Below are 27,150 nucleotides of genomic sequence, written 5' to 3'. Positions count from 1 at the left end.
CGCCCCTGGAATATGCAAGGTTGCTGTTAAAGCCAATGGTCTTGTGATGACATTTGTAATAAAGACTGATCTTCATTTTCTTTCTTCTTCAAGCTCGCCATGTACAATACCTTTCTAAAGTTTCTTTGCTCTCCCATCTGTGTTTTGTTTTCTTTATAGGAAGCATGGCATAATTTCTACGTGAATTAATAAATGCTGGCAAAGTTGTGTTTCTGTAGCTCATTTCACCTCTCACTGTGGACGGGGAAAAAAAAAGAAGAAATTCAAGATATTCAAATTGGAAAGGTTTAAATAAATAGTCACTGCATAAAGAGTCACTATTTTTAACCGTTATTGTCCAATGAATATGGAAAAACATAGCTACTAACGCACATATTACTCGCTAATTATCCCGTTTATCATGAACTTGCACTCAAGTGTCCTACCCCTCTCCCATTATCAGCAACAATCAGAAAATAGTTGTGAAAGGAACATTTACATAACTCCCAGTTACCTGTTTTTTCTTTCTTTCTCTTCCAGTTTGGAACGGTTCGGAAGTGAAGTTACGTGCCATCCAAAACATCTGTCGATATTCTCGTTCTACACTTCATTGTTTTTTTTTGCCCTGTGAAATGTTTTTTATCAGGGAGTGGCACAAATTAGCAATATAAATAGTATCGATCGTATTGATCCAATTATGCTTCCAGCTGTGCTCATGATAGCTGGTAAATACGGGGAGACTGTCCTGATATCACTCAGATTGCACGAGTGTGCAAGTATTCTTCGCCTTCCGTTTTTTACGCAATTTTACTTAGTATTCTTAGCCCTTTCTGTTTATGTAATTTCACATATGTATTATAAGTGAGGAGCGCATTAAAGCGGAAGGCTAAGAATTCTGCATACTTGTGCAATCTGTATCAGAATATTACGCAGCATTATTGAGTAATATACATACAGAAAAGAACAATAACATGCATTTGTCAAAAGTGCATGTTAACAACATGGAAGATTTGCTTATTTCCGTTAACTGTGTTGTTTTAAAGTCATTTGTTCATAATACACACACACACACACACACACACACACACACACACACCACACACATTAAAGGGGGAGCCCAAAGGGGTGTGTGGTGAAATGAGTGAGCTGTTCTATAAAGACTTCAGCAATTTTTTTAGTTCGTTTTTTTTTTTTTTAGATTAATACATTTGTTTATTGCTATGATAGTGCAGGAAAACACACAAATACACACAAACTCTAAAGCACAGACATGAGAAACTTACGTAAACAAAATGTATGTTTGTATTGTCTCTCTCTCTCCCTCTCTCTCTCTCTCTCTCTCTCTCTCTCTTTCTCTATAACTATATTTATGTAAATGTGCGGAGTACATAAATACATATTTGTATGAACAGTATAGCTATACTTCTGGGTAATGTAGTCTAATGTAATATAATAATAATATACACATATCATATGTGACCCTGCTTCACAAAACCAACAAATAGTCGCCAGACATGGATTTCTAGTTCTTCAAGGTTTAAAATGATGTATAACTCAAATCAAACTGACTCTCCTAACCTATCTAAATATCGGAAAGAAAGCATACACTTATGACAGAGTGAACTGAGAAAAGAGGCTCTGAAGCACAGGTCCTATTCAAGCTCTTAATCTTTACCAAGCCTTGCTAGCTGTCCGATGAAAGGGACAAAAAATAGGATGTAAACTGCTGGAGTAACAACAATGAAAGGATTATCCGATTAAGCTGAAATTGAGCATGGCTTTCAACACATGCCGTCCATAATTAATGCCAACGTTCAAAGCAGTAGCCTAATCTTTTCTAAAGTTATAAGAGATGAAAGTAAAAAGTTTCTACATATTTTTTTTTTAAGAAATGAAAAAGGGACTGTAAAGACACGCCTAATCACATTATTCTAAAGAAAGTTCAAGATAAACCGCTAAAAGAGCATTTTCCTGTTCGTTTTATGATCCCAAATTTTAGCAGAATGTATATGAAGACTTGCTCTTTTAGAAAGTATTGAAAAAGTCAAGATTGGCCAGATCAACCCATTTCAACTATTTTCAGTCCTCACACAAAATCAGTGTGTGCGACTGTTTGTTCGATTTGTGATGCACTGTCACATATATGTTCATACATACATAATAAGAAAGAGGGGGATAATAAGCGGTGTAAAAGAGAACAATACACGATTGTTTACGGGGAAAGAGTACAGCAAGGAATTTCCTCAATTAGCGATGTCGTCATGCCCTTGGAGGTGAATAATCACGACATTCAAGATAGCATATTTACACATCATGCATTTATGTGCAAAATGTAAAGCATATATTATATCTATATGTATATGCATATACAATATAACAGAGCTCTTTGGTTATGTATGGTTGTGGTGACGATCCATAACATTTGTATATATATATATATATATATATATATATATATAACACATATATATATATATATATGTGTGTGTGTGTGTGTGTGTGTGTGTGTGTGTGTGTGTGTATTTGCATATAACAGAGATTATTACATTATGATATATATGGTTAGATATAGGTATAATGGTATAACGTAGAGAGAGATAAGGGGAGAGAGAGATGGAAACCCATATATCTACTGGACCAGCCATTGGTATTTCCCATCTTCATATGAAAGTCTAAGAAGAAAATATGATATTGACAACTAATCTATTAATTCTGAAAAGTAGACCATTTCATGTCATTTCATGTCATTTCATTTCATTTATTTCATGTCCAGCAACAGTATAATTACGATATGATATCTGCACAGTTGTACAAAATCAATGCAGCTCCTTTCTCACCATATAGGGGAAAGTAAAGTATGAGGGAATATCCATAATATTGATTAAAAAATGAAATAAAGAAAAAAAGAGTGTAACAAGTAACATTTAAACATAGACCAGTCTCTCTGAAATGGTTTCAACCAGGCTTGCTTGCAGTTTACTGTAAAAATACTTCCTTGTGGAACTTAATGAAGCAAGTTCACGTTTTCGAGGTTTCAAGAGTATTTCGTTCTTTTTTTGTGGGAGAGTCGAAGCCTACATTTTGTCTTAGAGCATCAAATCAAGGCTTATTGCAACTATTTTTGTTCCAGTATGCGTTTATGATAACTAGCATAGAAAAGAAAAAAATCAAAGCAATTACTGGATTTTTTTACATCTTTTATCCTTTGAAATCAGTGAAGTGTGCGTAATGGTGCCACTGTTGACTTTACTTTTTGGAAAGTTAAACATGCAAGGGAAACACATGGGATTTTTTTTTTCTCCATTGAAGTTTATCTTTGAAGATCAATAGATAATCAAGTTCTGATTGTGTATTGCACAGTTTAGTGACAGCTGACATAAACGTTCTTTACTTAAGCTAACACCGTGCATTCACTGTTCAAATACGTACAAATCAAAGCACTTCCCAAAATCAATACTGGACATCATTGGTAGGAGGGGCTGGGCATCAGCAGGTGCTTTTATTCACACGAATCACCATCGAAATTTCTCAAATTGTAGTTAAACATTTGTCTTTGATTTTAAACGTAAATGCCGAAAATTAGGGCTAAGTAGAGAATATTTCCATGTGGTACATTATAAGGTAGTATTCAAATTCATGAAATCATTATAAGCAAGGATATGGCCCTATAAATTACACTTTTGCAGACATTCTGAAGTGGTGGAATGTGATACCACATTGTACACGAGCTGTGTAAAAATTAGTGTTTCCGTCATTTTACAGACTCTTCGTAACAGTCATCACAAACGTATAAACTACAAATACACAATTTTAAACGTTAATCTAATATCGCTGGACAAAAGTAGAAAGTGCTTTTTCGATATCATCAACATTACTAAGCATATAGCATCCAAATCACTCTCAGTCCCTCACCCCTCCTTTTCTTTCGTGTTCATGTTTTCATCATACCTTGTGTACGTGGAGTTTGGCAAGTGTGAATTGCTTCTATAAATGGGCGAATTAGCATAAATCTCGTAAATTCATTAATTTGCGAAGATTCCTACTTCTTTGATGGAACATCCCTATTCAGTCATAAACACAATGTATCGCAAGACATGTAGGCGAATATGTGAGACGTGCCCAACATGAGATTCGTGAACGTTTGTGAATTGGGAAATTAGAGTATATGCAATGTTCATAAACCTTAAGTGAAATACAGAGTTCGGAAAATAACGCCAAACTCAGTAGGGCCTTCAACAACAGTGGTGGACCGGCGTGTCAGTCTTCCGTTTCTAAACAACAATCAAATTGCGGTCTGCATTCTGCTAGTAAACTCCGTGCATCGCAGTGTTGGAGAAAGTTAGTTCTCTTTTACTGGAAAATAATGTTTTATCTTACAACTAGTTATTCAATACTGTAAGTGTTTCTTTCCCCTCATTAGCCATAGTAACCCTGGTGTCCATATCTAGCCCGTTGTTGCACACTGTTGCGAAATAAGGACGAATATTGCCGATTTCATAACGTCCTTGCACAATCGGGTTGAATAAGCAAGGGTACAAATTACGTCAAAATCGGGTCACAGCACTAATTTTGCTTGAAACCTTGAAATGCCAAGCTTTTCTTTTTTTTTTTCAAAATGCGGAATTCTTTGTTGGTCCGTTTCATTTAGGCAAAGGAGAGGACAGATGTACTAAAGGAATCACTATCAAGCTTTGTCGTGATGTCAGAAATGATATGACCTGGTGCCTTCTATGTACATCCTTCCCGAGGTTGTTATCTTTAAAACAGCGTATTGATATAAACTTTTTTTTTTTACCTTTCTGGAATTACTTGTAGTTCTGTGCTTTGGTAAATACAAGAACGTTTGTTTTAACAAATAAATTGTGTTAGATCCCCCTGTCAACGTTATTGCGTGATGGATCTTGCCTTCTTTCCGAGGGCTCTAAATGTATTTCTCAATAATTGATTTCTAAAAATCAATGATGGCAAATACAGCCAACTGCAGAGGTGGAGCAAATATGTCAAAATCAAATACACAAGGCATGCCAACAACGTATGACTTTCCTTTCTTTTTTGTAATCCCTTCTTTTGTTGTTTTAAAGTAGTAATGTACGACTGCCAACAGCTCGGTATTAAAATCAAATGGCTTAACAGATTCCAAAACTCGTTGAATTGCAACAGGTTTATGTGCAGTTAAGTAAGGTAATTCATTAACAAAAACAGGAAAATATCTTTTGTAAAAGGCTAGGACTTAATGTGCAAAACGTGTGTGTGTTTGTTTGCATTTGCGCAATCATCTTATACTAATTACAAAATTAAGAAACAACAAATATACAGGTAAAGAAAAGTGTACTGCAAAAGTGAAATATTTGAGAAAAAAAAAAGATAGGAAAAGCAACAAGACAAAAGAATCAAAGTATTCCAGTCCACGTAATTCCCCTTTCATGACATGCTTCAATAAAAACCCCGTCAATGTAATGACATTATGATTATGCACATGATTACAAATTTTTTACAGGTAATCTTGAAAATGAGACGATACAGATATGGGCCTGATTTTTCACTGTAATCATAATTACAAATAAAGCTTGTCAATGTACCCTTTGCATCAATTTTCGTGTAGTGTTTTAAAATCTTCAAGAAAAACTTACAAACAAAAAACTACGTACCAGTTGCTTTATCATCCGCTCTTATAAAATGGCTAAAATTAAAACAGCAGTATTGATAGGTATAATGACGATTGCAATATTGAAGCTATTACTACTACTACTGCAGACAATGATAGTAACAGTAAGAGGAATGAATGACAATATGTATGTATAAATATGTATATATATATATATATACATATATATATATATATATATATATATATATATATATATATATATATATATATATATCGTGGGATGATGCTGATACTCGTACCGTACGCCTCTGCCATCTTTGGAAGAATGAAATAAATATCATTATTGTCTCATATATATATATATATATATATGTATATATATATATATATATATATATATATTGCATAAATACGTGAATTATTGCGTATGTACATCTCAATGAGAGTGTTTAGCGGTGATTACAAAATCGCTTCTTTGAAATTCCGTGGGTTGAATAAAATACTTCAAAACATTGTTATCATTATCATTATTATTAAAAGTGTTATCATTTATTTATTTATTTGGTTTTCAATCACACGTATCAATATTACATAATGCAAAATCACAACATACAATGGAAGGTCAAAGCATCTAATTCTTCTTTTTTTTTGGTATTGTCTATCAAATGTTAATTTAAGAAAAACTCTTTTTTCTGTTTTTACTCGTTTCTTAAAATACAATGCAAAAATGACGTCGATTTGTACTTTAAATATCTGTGTTGGGTTTAAGTTCATTTTAAATGAAGGCAGTGATTATAGACTGTCACGGATCATATTCGTGATGCTATTTAAATGACCCTCGTAGATTTTTTTAATGGATCTCTCGCTCTGTTTCCTTAGACTAGAAAACAGTCGCTTCACTTAAATCATGTGTAAGCCCTCATGTATTCTCTTTTCAATCTTTCAGTAAAAACACACTTAAGAAATCAGCAAAGAAAAAGAAACGGTACAGGTAGAAAGAGATACAAATTGCATGTACAGTGATTATGATGCGCTATTCGTTTGATATCATACGCTTGTCAAAAATTAGGTACAGCACAAAAAAAAAAGTTCTTTTCCTCTCTCGTTTCCAGTGAAATTTAAGCAACTTGAATTCATTCTATTGATGGAAATTATGCAAATTTCTTTGAAATAAGATATTACGCGTACTGCATTCAAAGTATCACGTTGTTTCAATCTGGTAGAAATATTGAAATATTTAAATATCTTATGAACTACAATGAATTATTCTAACTTCCTGTTTGTGTATGGAAATAATTATAAGTATATGTATGTATATATATATATATATATATATATATATATATATATACAGTGTATACATATATATATGCGTGTGCATATATATGTGTATATATATATATATGTAAGTATATATATATATATATATATATGTAAGTATATATATATACATATATATATATATATATATATATATATACATATGCACACTCATAGCGTTTGATCAAATTGATCAAGGTAAATTTTTATATTGTTAAACATTTATCTACTGTTTTGTATTGTTATCGTGGCTGTAGGTTGTTTGCTATACTTTGTATGAATCTACATAAGATTCTTGACTGTATTCGTTTGATTGTGAATTCGTGATATCGAACAAAATTCGAATGAAGAATATCATAAGAAAAACGGTCTCTGGTTGTATTTATTCACATGCTTTGCATAACTTAGCCAACAATATTCGATTTTTATAAGTAATGAATGATCTAAACGGATAGATTTTCTCCTCATTTTTCCAGCTACTTTAGAAATTGCTACGTGGGAACGTAGTATGAATTTTGTGATACACGTTGTATGTAAGCTGAATCAAGAGAAACACGGCATTTTGAAATTTGTAAAGCAAGTTTATCATCAAACAACAAGCATAGATAAATCTTTTCAATGATATTGCACTCGCTTCATAACAAGAAATATTTTTTCAAGATTTTCTTAAAATCATGGCATATGGCAATTGCTTGATTTTTTTAACCACATTGAAACTCGAATATATCAAACTGATAAAATTCATATGTTTATTCACATTTAATCATTTCATTTCTACAAGGTATATGTATATAATATAATTTACAAAAATTCATCACTGTATTAACTTTGTGTTATTTTCTTTCTTTTTTAACCTTCTTTATGTGTATTTACATTAACAATGTATCAGACATGATTGCTGTTTGCTTTTCTTTTTCATTAACCCGTTGAGGACGGACTAATTTTACTACAACATGCATTTCCCATAGACACCTGCCCGAGTATACTCGGGACTCGTCCTCAACAGGTTAAAAGTCCCGAAATAAGTCTAGGCATGAAGAATGACCCTTTCGGTTAAAGCTTCCAGTGCACGTAAAATTCTTTTGCTCTTCTCTGATTGGTTTGATCTGCTTTGCTTACTCGTGAAAATCGATACAATCAACAGCGAGGCGTCAGCAATAAAAGAACAGAGAAGAGGCCTGATCGTTTCGCATGCGCGCCAGTAAGACTTCTGGCCTCGCTAAGAGCTAGAGCAAAATATATCGCGATCCCAGCGTGAAGGGCCCATCGCGATTTTGAAAGCCAGAAAGTATTTTTCAAAGCGTGCATGTTATATACATCTATAAGGACTTCTAACTGCAGACGACGACAGCGAAAATTCGGGCGAAACATGGCGCGCCAGACGCCTTCGCCGCATATCTTCATTGCCTTGGTTATTTTCCTCTCAACGACCCACCAATGCAGGTAACAACAAATTTCCAGCTTATAAAGTTGTTAGTACTTTGTATACCTTTTCCTTTTTGTTTTAATTTTTAATACAATTAACCATGATAATAAGTAAACAACAGCATCCCAAGAACAAGTATTTGATTTGATTTGATTGATTTGATATATTTCTGCTTAATTCCGTTACATCAGATATAATTGTGTTCAAGTCATACAATTAAGACAAACAGCATATCGACACATAGTTTTAGTACAAAATAAAACAAGTACAAACAGCTTAGAGAACTAAAACAGAAGGGTCTCCACAATAAGTCGAGGCTTGACGGTATGGAGACCCTATACTTCGCTACTCAAGTATCAAGCAACAGGTTTGTGTGTCATTGCTATTTACTATCATTCATTTCATGTGTTACTTGTGACAGGTGTAATTATGTTGTGTGTCTTTAATGTTCCTGGGATAATCTCTCTCGTATCAGAATGAAATCATATTTTGAATGGTTTAAATGCAAAACAGATGTACTAATTTCTTCAAAATTGAGAAATGTAGCAAAAAAGGCTGCTGAAAACTGCTTATCCAATAGTGGCGAGCCAAGGAGTAAATTGGAGTCGAAGGGGCCTGAGCTTTCGATCCTAGCAGAATCTTTGAGGCAAAATGACCTTGAGAAATTGAGAAATGTGAGATGAAAGCTGATGGGAAAAAAGAATCTAATAACTAAGAAACATGTGGTAATCTTGATGATATCTGCAAAACAGTTCATTTCATATCAAAGGTGCAGTGTCGTCGAAAAGATTTACTTTTTCCCTTTTTGATGATGCCATATCTAAAACTCAAAAATTGCATTTATCTATTTTCATCTAAACTCCTTATTTTGACATAAAGACACACACACACACACATGTATATATGTATGTATATGTATATATATATATATATATATATATATTCATTTATTTATATTTATATATATATGAATATTTGTGATCTTGGCGGAAGATTCACTGTAACATCACAACTGGGGGATAAGCCATTGGTAGACATAAGTCTTGGAAAGTTAACGAAGGAGTAAAAACAGAATAAGCCTTGTCGTTTTACGTACAATATGTGCTGAAATAATTGTAGCTGAGTGCAAGATTTCTTTTTTATAGCAACTAGACACAATCACTATAAGGAGGTAGGATGCACACATTCATCACACTAAAACATATGCGTTGTTGTGCCAACATTTGTGCTAACACACACCTCCACATTATTCATCACTGACTATAAAGTGATTCCAGTCATTTGAGTCATTTAATCATTTTCAATTTCACACACACACACACACACACACACACACACAACATCTTTTTGCGTCTCTATTGTCACTGTCCATGTAAACAACATTACGGTGTCTGTGTATCACTATCACAGTATCTGCCTTGGAAAGAAGACTTATTACTCCATACATCATAAGTGTAGAACCTGAAGATATACCTATACGCATATACATTCCCGTAAATTGTTCTGTAAATTAGATGGTTGGGAGAAGAGATGATTCAATGATTGGAAGAATTTCCTCACATCTGAGGGAAATATAAGTTGTGGTAAAGGGATGTAGTCAATAGCATCAGTATAGACTTTCTACCTTTTTTTCCCTTGCCTAAAAACATTCTGATTCTTCAAGAAGCTATCAATATATAATTCACTCAACCAGCAACATGTTGTATAACAAATATCAAAGTCTAATCAGAGGACCAAGTCGTAACTGGATGTGGATGGTTTGAAGAGGTCCTCTTACCACCATTAATGTGAAATGTTATCTTGACGGCGACTTATCTATGCATCGATATCTCCGAGTACAGTCTTGATAGTGTAGATTAACGTATGATGGTATCAGTCTTAATTCTACGTTTTGATTTTAGAGAAGTTGGAATCTTTGATTTAAGTTGCTGTCTTCAAACATACTTCAAATACAAAGACCCCCCAACTTCGTATCCTACCTGTTTTCTTGAAATAGTTAAGTCGAAAGCGATTTTTCATAACAGCGAAAATGTGTACTGTGTCAAAATAATCATGAAATATCGATAGTGAGATAATGTTGTTGCGGCTGTTGGGTGGTTCGCATGATTGTTTTCTTAAGTGTTATCATATATCACGTGCTATTATGACTATTTTTATCTAATAATTGTTGTTGAATATCATTTCTTAACGCAGCGGACTTCTGTACAAGGATCCAGACGCGTGGTGCACGCAAACGGTGGAAACTGAGCCGAGCACAGAAATGCGGTTACTGATAATACGGTGCTCGGACCTCCTACCTGGCGAGATACCGGAGAAAGAATACGGCGATACGTGCGAAGTTATGAGGTACAGTGTATCATGGGCGTTAATCGGATGGGGGGGGGGGGGGGGGGGGTGACCTGTATAACATCCCCCCCCCCAAAAAAAAAAAATAAATAAATGAAGTTGAAGAAGAAATGCGATTGTATTAATTTCAGCATACTTCTTGACGTTCGATCGCTCGCCCGCCTAGTGAGAGCTAAGGAGAGCTTTACAGTATTCTATCTTTTTAGGATTTGTATACATAAGTTGTACAGGCCAAAATAATTCAAGCGCTCGCTTTCTTCTTTTTCTTCTTCTTCTTGAAAGAAATATATATCGGATGATGTGGAATAAGAAGAATTACCAATTTTTTTTTTCGAGTAAACCCATGTATTTGTTGCTGATAGCCGACAGACCCCCCCCCCCCCATTCCCTGACACGAAAATAAATTTTCTCTTGCGTCATACCCGACATTGTCCTTGTTCGATTTCTAGCTTCAACATCTGCTTGAATAGTCGTCAATCGGAGGTCATTTAACACGTACAGGGAATGGGTCGTTTACAACATCCAGTTCTCTTTTGGAGGGATAAATCAATAGCACGTGAACTTGCGGGCCCGTGGACATTTGAAGAAACCAACAGCGACTATGCTATCGTATATTGCCTAAATGAAATAAGGCATTCATTTTCGCTTGAAAAACACAATTGACTCCGCGTAATCTTATTAGCCATGAAATAAACTTGGGTTAAAAGAGTGATTCCGAAAAAAAAACAAACACACACACACACACGAGATGATAAGAATTTAAAACGTGGACTACAAAATAATTCATGTTGTTATAAACAGTAGTAATCTTCGGTATGGCACTGGTGATAATTCACCATGATATTCACGGCTTTTACTGTTGGGTTTTTTTTCCTGCAAATTACTAAGCAGGAGTGATTTACTTCGGTAGAGAATGAGAACTTTTAAAAATTATATTTCAAAAAAATAATTTGTATAATTTGTTGTGATTCACATTGATACCTCATAGATTATGAAATAAATCTTGCAAGAAGGAGTCATCATTTTTTTTTATTATTATACATAACATCATGTTACTAATAGTACAGTTCGGATTGGCATCATTGTAGTTATCAGCAGCAGCAGCATTACAAGTTTGTTTGTTTGTTTGTTTGTTTGTTTGTTTGTTTGTTTGTTTGTTTTCACCTTGCTACATTCACGTTATGAAGGACGCTCGCTATGAAATGTTTATTGCAATTCCCAGAACAAACTCATCGCTTTGGGACCGAGCCTGTTCGGCTGCTAACACATGGAATCAGTTACCCGTTCATATCCGTTCTTTGCAAACATTGAGATTAAAGCTATCAGAACCTGAGAACAATTCTTTTTACTAAAGTACACAGTTACTCAACCTACGAAAACAAGGTCGTGGTTGCGTAGCATGTGACATTTTTCTCCTCCTCCTTATTCCAAATGCGCATTGGAATAGTTTTACCAGACAGATGGCGCAATAAAAATGGGTTTAATCATTGACATTGTAATAATTACAACAACAACAGTAATAATGGTTACAGTAGTACTAGAAGTAATAATAATAACAGTACTATTACTACTACTACTACTACTACTAATAATAATAATAATAATAATGATAATAAAAATAATGATAACAGTAATAATGAAAATAAAAGTAATCAAAATAATAGTAATGGTAATTATGGTAATAAGAGTAATAATAATGATAAAGATGATAATATATATTTCTATTATTACTTTTTTATTCTTTACATATTTTTCTTTCAGGGAAGTCACGACTGAAGGGAGCACGCAAATAATTGATGTTTGCTGTGACGGTTACTCTGGAGGAGCATGCCTTCGTAAGTATATGACAGAATGCTCTTACACATTATACATACGCACTGTTTGTTTGTTTTTTGTTGTTGGTGGTTTTTTTTTTCGTGTGTGTGTATCTGACTGTTCCTATATCCTATATCCTCTTATGACACAGTTGCCACTAAATTGATTTCCAGCCTTTATCTGTTAACGTCCCTGTGCATGTCAAACCACAGAGACATATAGTCAACAAATCATATTCAATAAATTTGTACGTGCGTTGAAATCTCATTATAATATGTTGCTGTTGTTGTTGTTGTTGTTGTTGTTGTTTTACCATCGATAAGTAAAAATCCATGACTCTAAAATTTGTCCGATCTATGACGTGAGTGTTGAGAAGACCAAAGAAACAAATGGAACATATTTCTGTACATGTGGGGTTTTTTTTTTCGTTAACTTATTGTGTTAAAGCCAATCCAATAGTATGTTCAATACGTCCAGCACATGGAAGTCCGTACGACACCATCTACAAAAATGTGTTTAAAATGGGCAATGTTGGCCGTACTCCTCTAATTACTAGTTTTTCTTCAACAATAATGATGTGTAAGTCACTGTCTTTGGCGATATAAACCTTAGATGTAAAAATAAATCTAGGATAGTATATATATAACATATATATATATATATATATATATATACCTTGGGGTGACTATTTTCACACGATAATGGGCATAGTCCCCACATATTTTGAATCGTTACTAGCATTTTTGTTCATTTTTGCACCCTATTTTAATGTTCGAATGCAGCGGTGTGTGACCCACCTTGCGGGGACGAGGGGATCTGCGAATCACCGAACTTCTGCAAGTGCAATAAAGGGCACTCCGGCGCAACATGCGGTAAGAATAAACGAAGAAGGAGAAATATAATTATATTACGCCATGTACACGAAGAATTTAAACTCATCTTCGTTCTTGTTAAATTGAGATATTTGCCATCAAAGGTGCTAAAAGAAAGAGAATGATAAAGACAAAAAAAAATATTCTTAAGCATAACTTAGAGGATATGCATTGTTATGTAAGGTGGTATCACGGGAAAAATTGTATTTGTGTTAAACTCTTCACATGTAACTGTATCAGTATTACTATTATGAATATATATCTACATAGATATCTACTTTCTCTTGTTTCGATTATGTTATTATGTCTGGCACATATTGAAGCAAACACACACACAAAATGTTCCTACATCACCGCTCGACAGGAAAGATGTTCTACACATGCGCAAACAGTTGTTCCAAGTGTCCCTTCCTTGAGGAGGCGTAAACATCAGCACTGAAGATCATATACAGCTGTAAGCTAGCTAATGTCTATCACTAATATGTTTTTCAACGGTCATGTGGCCGGTCAATAGTGAAGACTATTACAGGAATGACATAAAAACGAATGCTCATTAAAAAGTAAAGAAAAATGACGTAAATCACATTCTTTTCAAGGTTATATGATTGACATATCATTATTGTTATGATTGTCATATTATTATTGTTCTTTTTGTCTTTTTAATATGCCACAGAAATAAAGGACGCAGAAACTTCAGAAGAAGCCGTTAACACTTGTCACTACGGCTCTGGAGGTCAAGTGAGAACGTTCGATGGTTACACATACTACTATCCTGGAGAATGTGTATATACGCTCTTCCAATTTGAGAGCTATACGATTACCATCGACACATCAGCCCGTCCGCCCATCGTCACGCTCTCGTGAGTTTGTTCACGTACATGTATTATCATCAGTCATTGTTTGAATCTCGCCTCGTTATTAATCGTTTCGACATCATTCGTCTATGTGTATCTGCTTCGTCATCTCATTCTTTTCCATGAGATGATGTCAGTGATAATGAAGATAACAAAAATAATAAAAGAGAATAAGAATAGTAAAGATCAATTATTATACTTCATTTCCTTTCCTTTCCTTTCTTTTCATTTCCAAAAGGATAAAACGAAAAATATGACGTATACATATTATACAAGCGAAATCAATGCAGCTCATTTTTTTTAAACAAAACATTGTCTAAGGGAATGGAAAATGGAACGGAGTACTGTAACTGAATGGCATCAAAGAAAAATTGTCGAAAACGGAGGGAACTCTTAAAAAGCCTAGTTTGTAGAATGCTCACCCCTCCATTATGTTGATAATGGTGGTAATGACTATTCCAATTATCAGCAATGCAGCAAGGAGGAGAATTGCATCGAAATGCAGTATCATTGCCTTGCAATTACCTATTCAATTCAATTCAATTCAATTCAATTCAATTCAATTCAATTCAATTCAATATATTCGGCACAAGATAAATCAAAAGTACATTATGTACACAATCAAAAACAAAAGCAATGTATATAAACATACATGCTCATGTTGTAGGAATTAATGCCGGGACCCCTTTGAAGCATCTGGTGCTTGTTGTTGGGGCCTAAAACAAAATTATACAAACTGCCGTTGTTCATGGCATATTGTGCAGAAATGAAAAGAAGGAAAAAAAAAACATAAAAAAAACACAAGAAAAACTTATCAGCCCTACACTATACACACACAACATGTCCTTATCACACACACACAGCGCAACACACACAACACACTCATTCAGTAGCAATGTCAGGATCAGAGAAGTGAAGAGAAGAATAGATTTGGTAGCAAGCAGTCTACTCAGTCATGGATAACAGTTTTTTAAAAGTATGATGTTTGAATAATGTTCTGAAGCAAGAAAGTGTAGTGCTAGACTTGAGATCTGGACTAATTGAATTCCATTCATTTACACCTGTAAAACGAATTGAATGGGTTCTAACTATTAAATGAGCTAATGACATTCTCAGGCTATATCTTTCCCGAGTAGGATAATCATGAAAACATAAATTACATTTAAACGTACCATGAAACAGAATAGGGAGAATACCTTTATGATACTTAAACATAAACACTAATATACTAAATCGAACAAGTTCATAAATGGGTAGAATTAACTTGAACTGTAAGAACTGCTCTTAGAAATCAATCTTATCGCACGCGTTTGTAACATAATAATAAAATTTCTCAACATGAGTTTTATACTCGCCCCATATTTCATTACAATAATTAAAATGTGGTAATATTATTGCATTGTATATATGAAGTAAAATGTTTCTAGGTACAAAATCTACCAATTTAGATAACACTCCAACACATTTTGATATTCTCGAAGATATGTTTTCTAAGTGGTGCTTCCACTGAAGAGACTCATGAATAAAAATACCCCCAAAAAAAATTATAATTTGAGTTCTTTCAAGAATTACATTTTCAATCTTAATCAAATCAGAACTTAAAGAAATTTTCTTTCTCTTAGAGTGAAATATGTATCTGTGTTGGTAGAATATATCTAATGGGCAGGAAGTGAAACATAAATTAGGAAAATTGACTTCAAATATGATCTTCAGGTCACGCAATCTTATTTTCGACCTTTCTGTGTATAGTTTACTTTAATTGAACCGACTGGTAGATGCAACTGCAGCCGCATTTTACCTTGTCCCGACCCTCTTGCAAAGGTTTAGTTTACTCTTCGTGTAAAATTTTGCATTGTTGTTCTGTTTCATATAATATTTCCGCCAGCTAAAGGAGATTTCAACTCTGAATCCGCCTTTAGCCTGCAGATTCGGGCTAAAAATCGGCAAGGAATTATAAACCGTATGCCCCCCCCCCCCAAAAAAAAAAGAAGAATACAACGGGACCCTCAGCAAAGATAACTTCAGAAGTAGAGCATCAATCCAAATGTAATTTTAGGAAATAAAACTATATCTCTTTACCCAGATCTTACAGAAAACCTCATTCGATTTGCTTCTGAGGTCAAAGAGAAATGATGATCTTTGTAGAGCATATCAGGAATGCCTTCCCTCCACGTTCTGGCCATTAGGTTGATACATTAAAATGCAGTTCCAAGAGCATCCAAGTGCTAAACCCTTGGCATACTTTACAATGGGGGCTCCCGATTTCTCTATGACCACTTGACCAAAATGAATGTGGTTTTCTGGAAAATAAAGATGAGATTTTGACCCTGAAATAAAATTCACACAGTTTAATCAGATTGAAAGTTATCAATGCGGAAATTTCATTGTATTTTTCTTTGAAGGGGCATACTGTATTGATTTGTGTGGAAGTGACAGTTTTATTTTTCTACTTTATTGGTTCTAATTTCTGCAACTTTATCTGACTGACATAATAACGGTGGCGTAAATATATGATCTTAATTTTGGCTGATATGCATGACAAAGCTGAATAATTTTATACGTCTCAAGATTATTACTGTATTATGTAGGCCCTATGTCTGTCTGTCTTAATCTTTGAAGTCCTCAAGCATGAGTATTCCATTTTATCTCTGCTACAGGAACGACGACATCTCAATAGAGCTCATGGAAAACCAGCAGGTGAACTTCAACTCGCGTCCAAAATTACTTCCATTTTACCCTACCACTACAATCACCGTTCGAGCCTCCGGAATGCTCCTTATGATTGAAGAGCAAGCTGGTAAGTCACTCTATCATCCATGCATCTGTCTGTTTCAATAAACGGGAATAAAAAGGCAACAAAAACATGTTGCTGCAATTCAGATTCACTCTGCTAGTAATGTTTGTATGAGCAACTTAAAAGTAAACCGTTCGTTCGTCTGCAGTGATGTTAAAGACACAATGTTTCTTGCCTTTGATGTCACATATCGTGCCACATATCTTCATTGCAGTCCAATTCATCTAAATTTTAAAATCTAATTCAGAGTATAGCTACGTTCAGAAGGTGATCCTTAGCTTCGAGGATAAGCTCTATAGGGAGCTAAATGTTTCACAGGTGATTTCGTTACGAAATCAGTCACTTGACTAATTTTGTGACGAAATCGACCGTCCGACACTTGGCGCCCCATAGAGCTTATTTCATCCTTGAAGTAAGCTTATATTTGAGAACAAGGATGACCGTCTGAACTATTGCCTTTATCTACTATAACTACAATACTTTACCCATGGTCAATAATACAACTGGGTTTTATTTGAATGGCAAGTTTTCATCAACAGTAACGAGGAATATGTAATAGGCCTATGAATAATATGAATCAGATTACACGCAAAATGAATAAATGGATGGGTGAAGGTGAATCACCTATGATTTCCCATCCCCTTCCCGCTCCTTCTTACAAAAAATAATTCCGAATGGATTATGCGTGATTTTTATCCAATTTTTTTCTTACAGGAACTTGATCAATTAGGAAAGGAATGAATATTCTCGAAACAGAAGAAGGGAGAAAGAAGAAGACAACGAAAAACTAAGGAAGGGAAAGTAACAAAGTAACATAAAAAAGATGACATAAAGTAGAATCATTTTGTTGCGAGATGCTAGACGCCATGAGAGTATCCAGTGGTATAAATACACACAATCAAAATAGTATTATATCATCAGTCATTTACTTTTTTTCTGGTATAACGCTAATAACTTTACCAGCTCCAGATAAGCTGTAGAGCTGTATCTCAATTCTCTGCTTGCCACATTAATTACTTGTCCATAGGTATGCGTGTGAAATTATCTGCACATTTGGGTCAATGGCACAGAATGGGTTTAAAGTAATAACTACCATGCAACATATGCTTTCTCATTACAGGCTTCGTGATAACATATAACGGCGAAGGGGCAGTAAACATCCATCTCCCCAACAGTGCGGCCAATGACCTGCAAGCGAGAGGGCTGTGCGGGAACTTCGACTTCGACCCAAGCGACGATGTCGTCGGTTCGCTGGCGTCATTCGGCGAGCAGATGGAAGTCGATCCGGACAACACCTGTAGCGACCTGACCGACGAGATGATCGAACACCCGTGCTCGGGGCTGCCGAACAAGACTCAAATCGCAATCGAGGCGGTTTGTAGGTCGCTCCACGAGGACCCGTTCTCGGCCTGCAATAACTCGGTCAAATACGACCACTTCCAGCACCTGTGCCAATTCGAAATGTGCGGATGCGTGGATGGTGGAAGAGAGGTTGACGCGTGCACCCCTTGCGACTCACTAGGGCAATATGCATACGAATGCGCAAGAAATGGCTACGTGATAGATTGGAGGAGAGAAGACTTCTGCCGTGAGTGCCCTTTGTAGTCGTTTTCCTAATTGGGTGTTGTTGTTGGTTTTTTTTTTCATTACTTCCCATCAAGAAGGTTATGACAATGCCAGGGTTGGTTTGTTTGTCTGTTAATAAGTCTGTTTTCACGGATTTGGATGACGTTTTAAAAGAAAATTTGATAATGACAGAATAAAAAGAAGATTAGAGTTGGTAGTTATCCGGATCACTGCAGCAGTTGCTCGATCCAGGATATTCTAATCTTTAAAGGATTTTTTTATTATTTGCAAAATGGACCAACAAACAGGAAATGCAAGCTGCGTGAATTTGAGAAAGTGCATACGCGGACCGGGCTAAGGTAGAGAAGTACAATGCATTTTTGATCATAGAGTAATCATCTATTTTCAGCATTTGGAAATTGGCTGTTCGCTTGAGGTCGACGCCTTTTGAGTCCTCTTCTAGTCATATACTTGCCTTGTCTGCCTTGGTGTTAAAGCGTAATGATATTATGTTCATTAATTTTGTTTAAAGGACAAGTTCACCTTCATGTACATGTGGATTGAGTGAATGGAACAATATTAGAAGAACACATCAGTGAAAGTTTTAGGAAAATCCGACAATCCGTTCAAAAGTTACGCATTTTTTAAGTATCTGCGCAATTACTGCTGGATGAGAAGACTACTACAGTGTGTGATGTCACATGCGCACAACGATAAATGAAAACAAAAAGAGAATTTCACAAAATTGTACTTTTTGAATAAAGTGCACATTTCTGGGACTTGTTACTGAGGTATGTTAAGGATAATATTATTCTCCTTGCCTTCTGAAAGAGAGAAGTCGAGTGTTCTTTTGTTATGCGAGAAAAGTGAAAATAAGGTGAATTTTCTTTATACTTTCTTTAAACCGTTGTACTCATGTGACATCACAAGCTATAGTAGTCTTCTCATCCAACCATGACTGAGCAGAAACTTTAAAAATTCATAACTTTTGAACGGATTGTCGGATTTTCCTCAAACTCTCACTGATGTGTTCTACTAATATTGCTGCATTCACGCAACCCACATGTCTATGAAGGTGAACCTGTCCTTTAAGATGCTGTTTAGCAGGGCAAACGACAAAACGCTATGGTTAGGCCCTTCTGTATCTAAAATGCAGTTTGATGACGTCATAATTCCTTTTTTGTTTATTTTTTCTGTAGAAGGAACTTCTTTCTTCGGGTGCAAAGACTATTTTAGGGGGTAGGACTTTGGGAAGAGTGTATTGTACTAGATTTATGCATGTGGTTAGGGTTAGGGTTACGGTTATTGTTAGGGTTAGCGTTAGCGTTAGAGTAAGGGTTAGGGTTAGGTCTATGGGTAGGGCCAGTGCCGTATATACGGCACTGGATGGGGATAGGGATAGGGTTAGGGCTACGGTTGTGGTTACGGTTTGTATTAGAGTGAGGGTTAGGGCTTGGGTTTGGATAAGGATTAGGTTAGGGTTAAGGTTAGGGTTAGCGTTTATCCAAAAAAAAAATGTTTTTGATAAACGCATATATTATTCAGTATGTCTACGGACATTTTGGAGAAGCATTCTGAAGACATGCAAGAATCAGAGCAGAATATCGAGCAAACTATGAAATACATTCATAAACAATCCACATTGACGCAAATTATTTGTTATAGGCCCTATAAGGCTCCAGTTTTTCTCTCTTTCTCTTCTTTCTTTAAAACAACAACAACAACAATCCTCATACCGGAGCGAAAACTCAGGTTAATCATTAAAAACAGTTTCTTTTCTTTTTTTCTGTCTGATTGAGCTTGGATGTTTTTGTATACTTAATATCTCTTTTCCCTTTGTACGCATCATTTTATATGGAAAGAAGAATCGATCGTGATAGCAACAATAAGATTATTGTAATTAAAGTGATTTGGAGAAAACTATAAGTGGGGACTGTTATGTTGGGAGGATAAGACGAATTACTTTCCTAGTATCTAAGGTACCCTGAAATCTTAAGCAATCATGTAAATAGATGAGCAATGAAGAATGATCAAATTGATGAATAATTGAACGAATCAATCATTCACGTAACAAACAAGCGTTATATAGGAAATTCAACAAGTTTAATTCGTACGCGTTACATATTGTGAAAGTTAAGAAAATAAGCACCCTTAGGCTAATTTCAACATTTTATCGCAGATCATCCATGTGAGTCCGACAAAGCATTCACGGAATGTGGTTCAGCTTGCCCGAGTACGTGCTTCAATTTAGAAATCAACGACGGATGCTCCGAGACCTGCGTTCCAGGCTGTTTCTGTCCAAATGGTAAGATCGTCACGGATTATCGCATGATGGTTTTATGGCAGATGTTTTTTATGCAACTTATTTTTCCTGTCATTATTTGTATTCTTTATTTGTTTGTTATTTCCATGACAATGATCAGTTTATTTATTGGTAGTTACAATTTGCATATCATTATGAATATTGTTTTTATAATTTATAGCAAAACTGTGGCATGGTAATCATCATTAAATTGTCAGCACTATTACCATGATAATCGCTGTTGTTTTAAATTTGATCAAAGCTTTGATAGACGTTATAAGATTTCATAGGGCAGAAGCAAGAAAGCACAACACTGGTACCATTTCTTTAAATACCATATAGTACGGTCTGCTATGTCGAAATATTGGACCCCGTGAGATTTTCGTGCCAAAATTGATTTTTTTAGCTAACTTTGTCAATTTGGGGGTGCTGAATCCAAAAAACTTTGGTTCCATTTTTTTCGACCACGTCTTCAGCCGCCATTTTGGATTTCAAAATGGCCGCCATAGCAAACTGTATTTTGACCCAATTCTCATCATGTGAGCACCATAGAAGGTTCAAATTTGATGCAAAAATCATGTTTATGATGTCAGACATTCTGATACACCATTTCCTGATGTTGTATATTGTTTTAATACAATTTGAGGGCTGCCATCTTGAAATTCAAAATGGCCACCGTAGCTAAATGTATTTTTACCTGTGTCTCAGGTTGTAAGCACCATGAAAAGTATAAATTTGGGGCAAAAAGCATACTTATGATAGATGTCAGACATGTTAATATATACATTTTTGTTTTAAATGATGGATCATTTTGGTTGGCGGCCATCTTGAAATTCAAAATGGCCACCATAGCAAGTGTAATTGGGCCTATATCTCATATCATATGCATTGTGTATAGGTTCTAATTTGGGGAAAACAGCATGCATATGCTATCAAACTTTCTGAAACATCTTTATCTGAAATGATGGTCCATTTTGATATTATAGGTGGCCATCTTGAAATTCAAAATGGCCGCCATACCAGAATGTATATTTTGACCCATATTTCATGTTGTAACCAATACAGAAAGTTCACATTTCGGGCATAAACTGGGCTCATGATGTTGAACATTCAGATGCACTTTGATCCCCTCCCTAAAATTGCAGATCATTTTTGAGGCTGCCATTTTATCATTCAAAATGACTGCTTTTCAGCTAATGGCAAGCAACTTTTTGGCATATCAATGTTTATGGTGGTGTACATTGTACATTCTTTTACAAACACACACACACACATAATTATACATTCTGTAATAATGGATTATTCGCATTGGCTGCCACTCTTGAAATTCAAGATGGATTTCGACCCATATTTGGTGCTGTAAGATCTTTACCCTGCAAACTCAAGCATGCTGGAGCACTTTCATGTAGGACCTATGTGTAAGTCAATCACTTTAGTAAATAGTATTATTATTGCGTATAAAAGCGGGACTGCTTCCAGTCGGTACACTGCCATGTTGAAATGCAAAATGGCTGCCATGGGAAACATTCCTTTAAGAGCTTGCATTTGAGTAAAACTTGTGAATTGGAAAAAGTGCCTCAATAACTGTCTGAGTGACTAAATGCCCCCATTAAGACGATTTGGTTGTAGAGTTTAAATAAACAATATTAACCGTGTACTAAAAATTCATGGGATATTTACTTAGTTTATGTCTTCTAGGCTCATTCCCTGCATGTGTTTTTGAAGTCACAGCACTTGTATAGGGCTGTACAATGGGGAGAATTGGTTCTAAATTCTTCCAGAAACAATTGCATTTGCATTTCGTGCCACATGAACATGATAATGAATTCTGTGGCTACCGTTGGTGTAGGAAGCTCAAAGCACTTAATTGCACAGTTTATGCATAGGCCTATCCGCTGAAAATAACTACAATGTACCATATTATATTCCCCTGTAAGTAGAGGCACAAATTAGGTTGTGAAAGTTTACGAGGTTTGTTCTCTGGATGTGTTGTATCAAGACTCTATACAAGAGCAAAGCGGGAGATTGTTCAGGTTGAAGTCATCCACGCCCAACTTCTGGAAAGCATGGACTGTGTCATTGCACATTCTGCATGATTCAAGGCTTAGAGAATTCTTGATCCATCTGCTCTTTGAGACATCCTCAAATTTTCAACTTCAGCCTGCACCATGAAAGGCATGACCAAGCAGACCTTTGTTTTTCGCAACAATTTGCAGAACATAATCTCTCAACAATGTCAATTGTACTTTTATCTCCTTTTCCAGTGATGGAGTAGACAACATGCGATGCAGTATTAAAAGAGAAGCAAAGATCAATTAGGAGAATGAAAATGTCAGTGTCTATACGTAATAATCATCAATATCTCTGAAATTCCCTGTTGCTCTTGAAGTAGCATCTAATACATGCAATGGAATGAGGATATCTGATTCCTCGTTGTGACGGGTGACAGCTCCCATAGCATCTTCGATGAACCCTTTGTTTCTTTTTTTTCCCCGTGATGTGGTATCTGTGTCAGATGGAATTGACTGCTCAGTATTTCAACTTTCAGGCTGATTATTTGGCTCAGTTTTGTGGGTTTCTAAGGCATGGGTATGAAAAACCTTTGTTAGTGAGAATGAGGAGAAGGCCATAACATTATGAGATGAAGAGTGATTGTGGAATTACTTAGAACAGTAGAACTTATAACTTCCGATAATTGTATCGTATTGTTATAAGAAGGTATTGGTCCTCTTAAGCTTAATAACTTTTGATCCAATCTTAAATGGTGTATTTCAATTGCAAGAGCTGAATGTCTGGCCTTTCTCATATTAGCCCAGACAGATTTTTTTTTTTATTCTTTCAGATACAAATTCTTCGTACAGAACATGAAAACTTCCTTTTTCATCTCTTTCTAGAATATCCTCCTTGAACCTGATTGCCAAACACCATATTCATCAGTTTCAATGCAGTGACAATTTTTGAGATTACCCTTGTGTGATGGTGTTCTAAATCATTGAGGAATTTTGATGCATCGAAAGTGCCACAGAACTGAGCTATTATTGCTCCTTTGTAGTTTTAGAATCATTGGCGGTAAAGCAGTAAGCATCTTGGAAGTCTTGATAATTGAGGATGACCCACACAGGGCAATCAGGAAAAAACCTACTCATTGACATTCCTTATTCATTCTATGTTATTCCAGAAACACATCCAGCAATTATGAGCTTCCTGATGAGTTGTTTCATTTTGTGGTCAACAAACAAGCTTGTGAATGGGATGCCTGGTAGGGTGACCATGGCATTTCTTGCCATTGCGAGACTTTTCCTTGTTTGTCTTCATTCTCTCGAGGCAGCATCAAGTTTTTGAAGATCACCTTTAATCGTATCAATGCTTGCTTTTGTACAGATATTTAATAACTGGGATTGAATGTAACTTTTAACGAGGTTCCACGACACCAAATAGTGTATTGCCTGAGAGGCAAAAACAAATCACGTGTGTATTAAGTGCATAGCTGTAGCACACAGTACGCAAACCACATATACCTGGCTATTATGGGACGTGGGATGTAATGCTTACACGCTTGCCCACACCTATGGGAAGTGGTATAGGACCCCTCCCCTACCCCCCCCCCCCCCACCATATGCAGTTTTTGCCCCTCAGGATGGCTTGATGACGTCATTGGAACCTCGTCCTTACAGTCTGAATTTATGGTGGCCATTTTGAATTAAGAGCTGGCTGTCGTTCTGTGTGACCTGAAAATGAATTCGAATGAAAATGAATGTTTTCATGAAAAATGAAAACTAGGACAATTTTGGCAAATTTATCTAAGGCGCTTACCACAGTCTTATATGTTTTTATATGGCCACCATCTTGAATCTCAAGATGGTGGCGTATCTAATGATCCACAATAGGAAACAGCTGTACTGGAACGTTGGACACCACAAGCATGTACATTACTGAAAATTTGATGCTCCTTCAATAATTGCAACATGAGGTATGGGTAAAAACGCTATGGCGGCCATTTTGAATTTCAAGATGGCAGCCTATGAATTGTATCAAAACAATCCACAATATCAGAAAATGATATACCAGAGTGTTTGACATCACAACCATGCATTTTGCACCAAATTTGTAGCTTCTACAATGCTCACTGTATGAGATATGGTTCAAAATATTGTTTGCTATGGCGGCCATTTTGAAATTCAAGATGGCAGCCTACATAATGTATCAAAACAATCTACAATATCAGAAAAAGATATACCAGTGTGTTTGACATCTCAACCATGCATTTTGCACCAAATTTAAAGCTTCTACAATGCTCACTTAATGAGATATGGATAAAAATACAGTTTGCTATGGCGGCCATTTTGAAATTCAAAATGGCGGCTGAAGACGTGGTCGGAAAAAATGGAACCAAAGTTTTTTGGATTCAGCACCCCCAAACTGACTAAGTTAGCCAAAAAAATCAATTTTGGCACAAAAATCTCACGGGATTACATAGTAGCCTCTACTACTTTGGCCGGCAGTGGTTTAATTTTACAGCGTGCAGACTCAAAATTTTACAGTAACTAGCCTACTTCGTGTGACAGGATCAAATCAGTCTGTCTATGTTCATTATACTTACTCCTCCCATTGAATGTTGCTAGAGCCTAGTGCTAAGTCTAAGCTATCTAGCACCCTATTCGTGATCATCAAGGGAAGGAAGGGGAAGAATTAAAGGACAAGTCCACCTTCATATACATAAGGATTGAGAAAATGCAGCAATATTAGTAAAACACATCAGTGAAAGTTTGAGGAAAATTGGACAATCCGTTCAAAAGTTACGAATATTTTAAGTACCTGCGCAGTCACTGCTGGAAGAGCAGACTACTACAGTGTATGATGTCACATGCGTACAACTATATAAGGAAAATAAAAAGGCAATTTCACAAAACTTTACTTTTTGAATAAAGTGAAAATTTTTTTGACTTGCTACAGACGTATGTTAAGGGTAATATTATTCCCCTTGCCTTCTGAAAGAGAGAAGTCGAGTGTTCTTTAGTTATGCGAGAAAAATGGAAATACGTTGAATTTTCTTTATTCTTTCTTTATATCATTGTACTCATGTGACATCACAAGCTATAGTAGTCTCTTCATCCAGCCGTGACTGAGCAGAAACTTCAAAAATTCATAACTCTTAACGGATTGTCCGATTTTGCTCAAACTCTCACTGATGTGTTCTACTAATATTGCTGCATTCACTCAACCCACATGTCTATGACGGTGAACTTGTCCTTCAATGAACAAATAAGGAAAGCATTGTATTTCAAGTTGGGTACATTACCATCTCAGGTGAGGTTAGGGAGTTGAATGAACACATGGCATCACTGATATGTGCAAGACTGGGTCATGCACTTTTGTTTGTTGATGTGCTGCTGTGCATGACTGATGGAGTTGGGGCTCTTTGTTGTTGTTTTCTGTGCTTTGTTTTTTCTCCCACACCTGCCAAACTAGCCATTCTTGCTGATTGTGCTGATCTGTTTCCTAAGTAAGAGATTGGCAGAGAAGTGCTGATCATGCACAATCAGATCGGAATTGGCTGCCATTACAATCACTGGCTGCACTAGTGCAGCATTAATTTTTCCACACATTTCATTATGTTTCCCCATCATTCGAATAATCAAACATAAAAATATCATGTCAATCCTCATAGTAATATTAGTGAGTCGTGATGCTGACCCTACAATGTAGCTATTAGGAAAAATATGTTGTTCTGCACATGCATGACATAGCTGTTCCCATCGACCAACCCATAGGAAGCACATCATGAACACTTAAAGGGGATGGCTAGTAACTGATCAGTGGGAATCAGTGGGAATGCTGGAGGATGATTGTTCCAATCCTTGTGGGGTTCATTAAGAGTACATTATATATCTATTCTTGTGTGAAAATTATCTGCTTCAGAATGGTCTCATATTCAAGTAATGTGCAGTTTAATGTTTCCAGGTAAGCGTCCCTGGTCAGTGACGGGGCATTAATCTACACATTACTTGAATATGAGACCATTCTGAAGCAAATCATTTTCACACAACAGTAGATATATAATGTACTCTTAAATGAATCCCACAAGGATCGGAACAATCATCCCTCAGCATTCCCACTGATTCCCACTGATCGGTTACTAGCCATCCCCTAGCCATCCCCTAGCCATCGCAAATCTGAAGAGCTCGCTATTACATCAACAGTTCTTTGTGTGTATCCCTATCAAAACCTCGAGCAAGTGTTGCGCTTGATCAGATATTGTTTATCCAAC

General features: G+C 35.8%; 1 protein-coding gene across 1 annotated transcript in view; it reads left to right on the top strand.

Moving 5' to 3' along the window:
- Positions 1-8,114: 8,114 nt before the first annotated feature.
- Positions 8,115-27,150, top strand: part of LOC139726445 (kielin/chordin-like protein) — a 48,115-nt gene continuing 29,079 nt past the window's right edge. The window contains exons 1-8 of the mRNA XM_071637401.1: positions 8,115-8,350; positions 10,527-10,679; positions 12,441-12,514; positions 13,277-13,366; positions 14,040-14,226; positions 16,878-17,017; positions 18,135-18,602; positions 20,760-20,914. Of these exons, the coding sequence (XP_071493502.1) occupies positions 8,214-8,350; positions 10,527-10,679; positions 12,441-12,514; positions 13,277-13,366; positions 14,040-14,226; positions 16,878-17,017; positions 18,135-18,602; positions 20,760-20,914 (1,404 nt within the window). The 5' untranslated portion in view covers positions 8,115-8,213. The remainder of the gene's footprint in view (positions 8,351-10,526; positions 10,680-12,440; positions 12,515-13,276; positions 13,367-14,039; positions 14,227-16,877; positions 17,018-18,134; positions 18,603-20,759; positions 20,915-27,150) is intronic.

Source organism: Diadema antillarum, unplaced genomic scaffold, assembly GCF_040938485.1.
Source record: "Diadema antillarum isolate AM-2024a unplaced genomic scaffold, OU_Dant_1.0 seq00000083_RagTag, whole genome shotgun sequence".
In the NCBI taxonomy this organism is placed as follows: Eukaryota; Metazoa; Echinodermata; class Echinoidea; order Diadematoida; family Diadematidae; genus Diadema; species Diadema antillarum.
The sequence above is the reverse complement of the archived record's forward strand: the minus strand, read 5'-3'. Positions and strand labels throughout refer to the sequence as shown.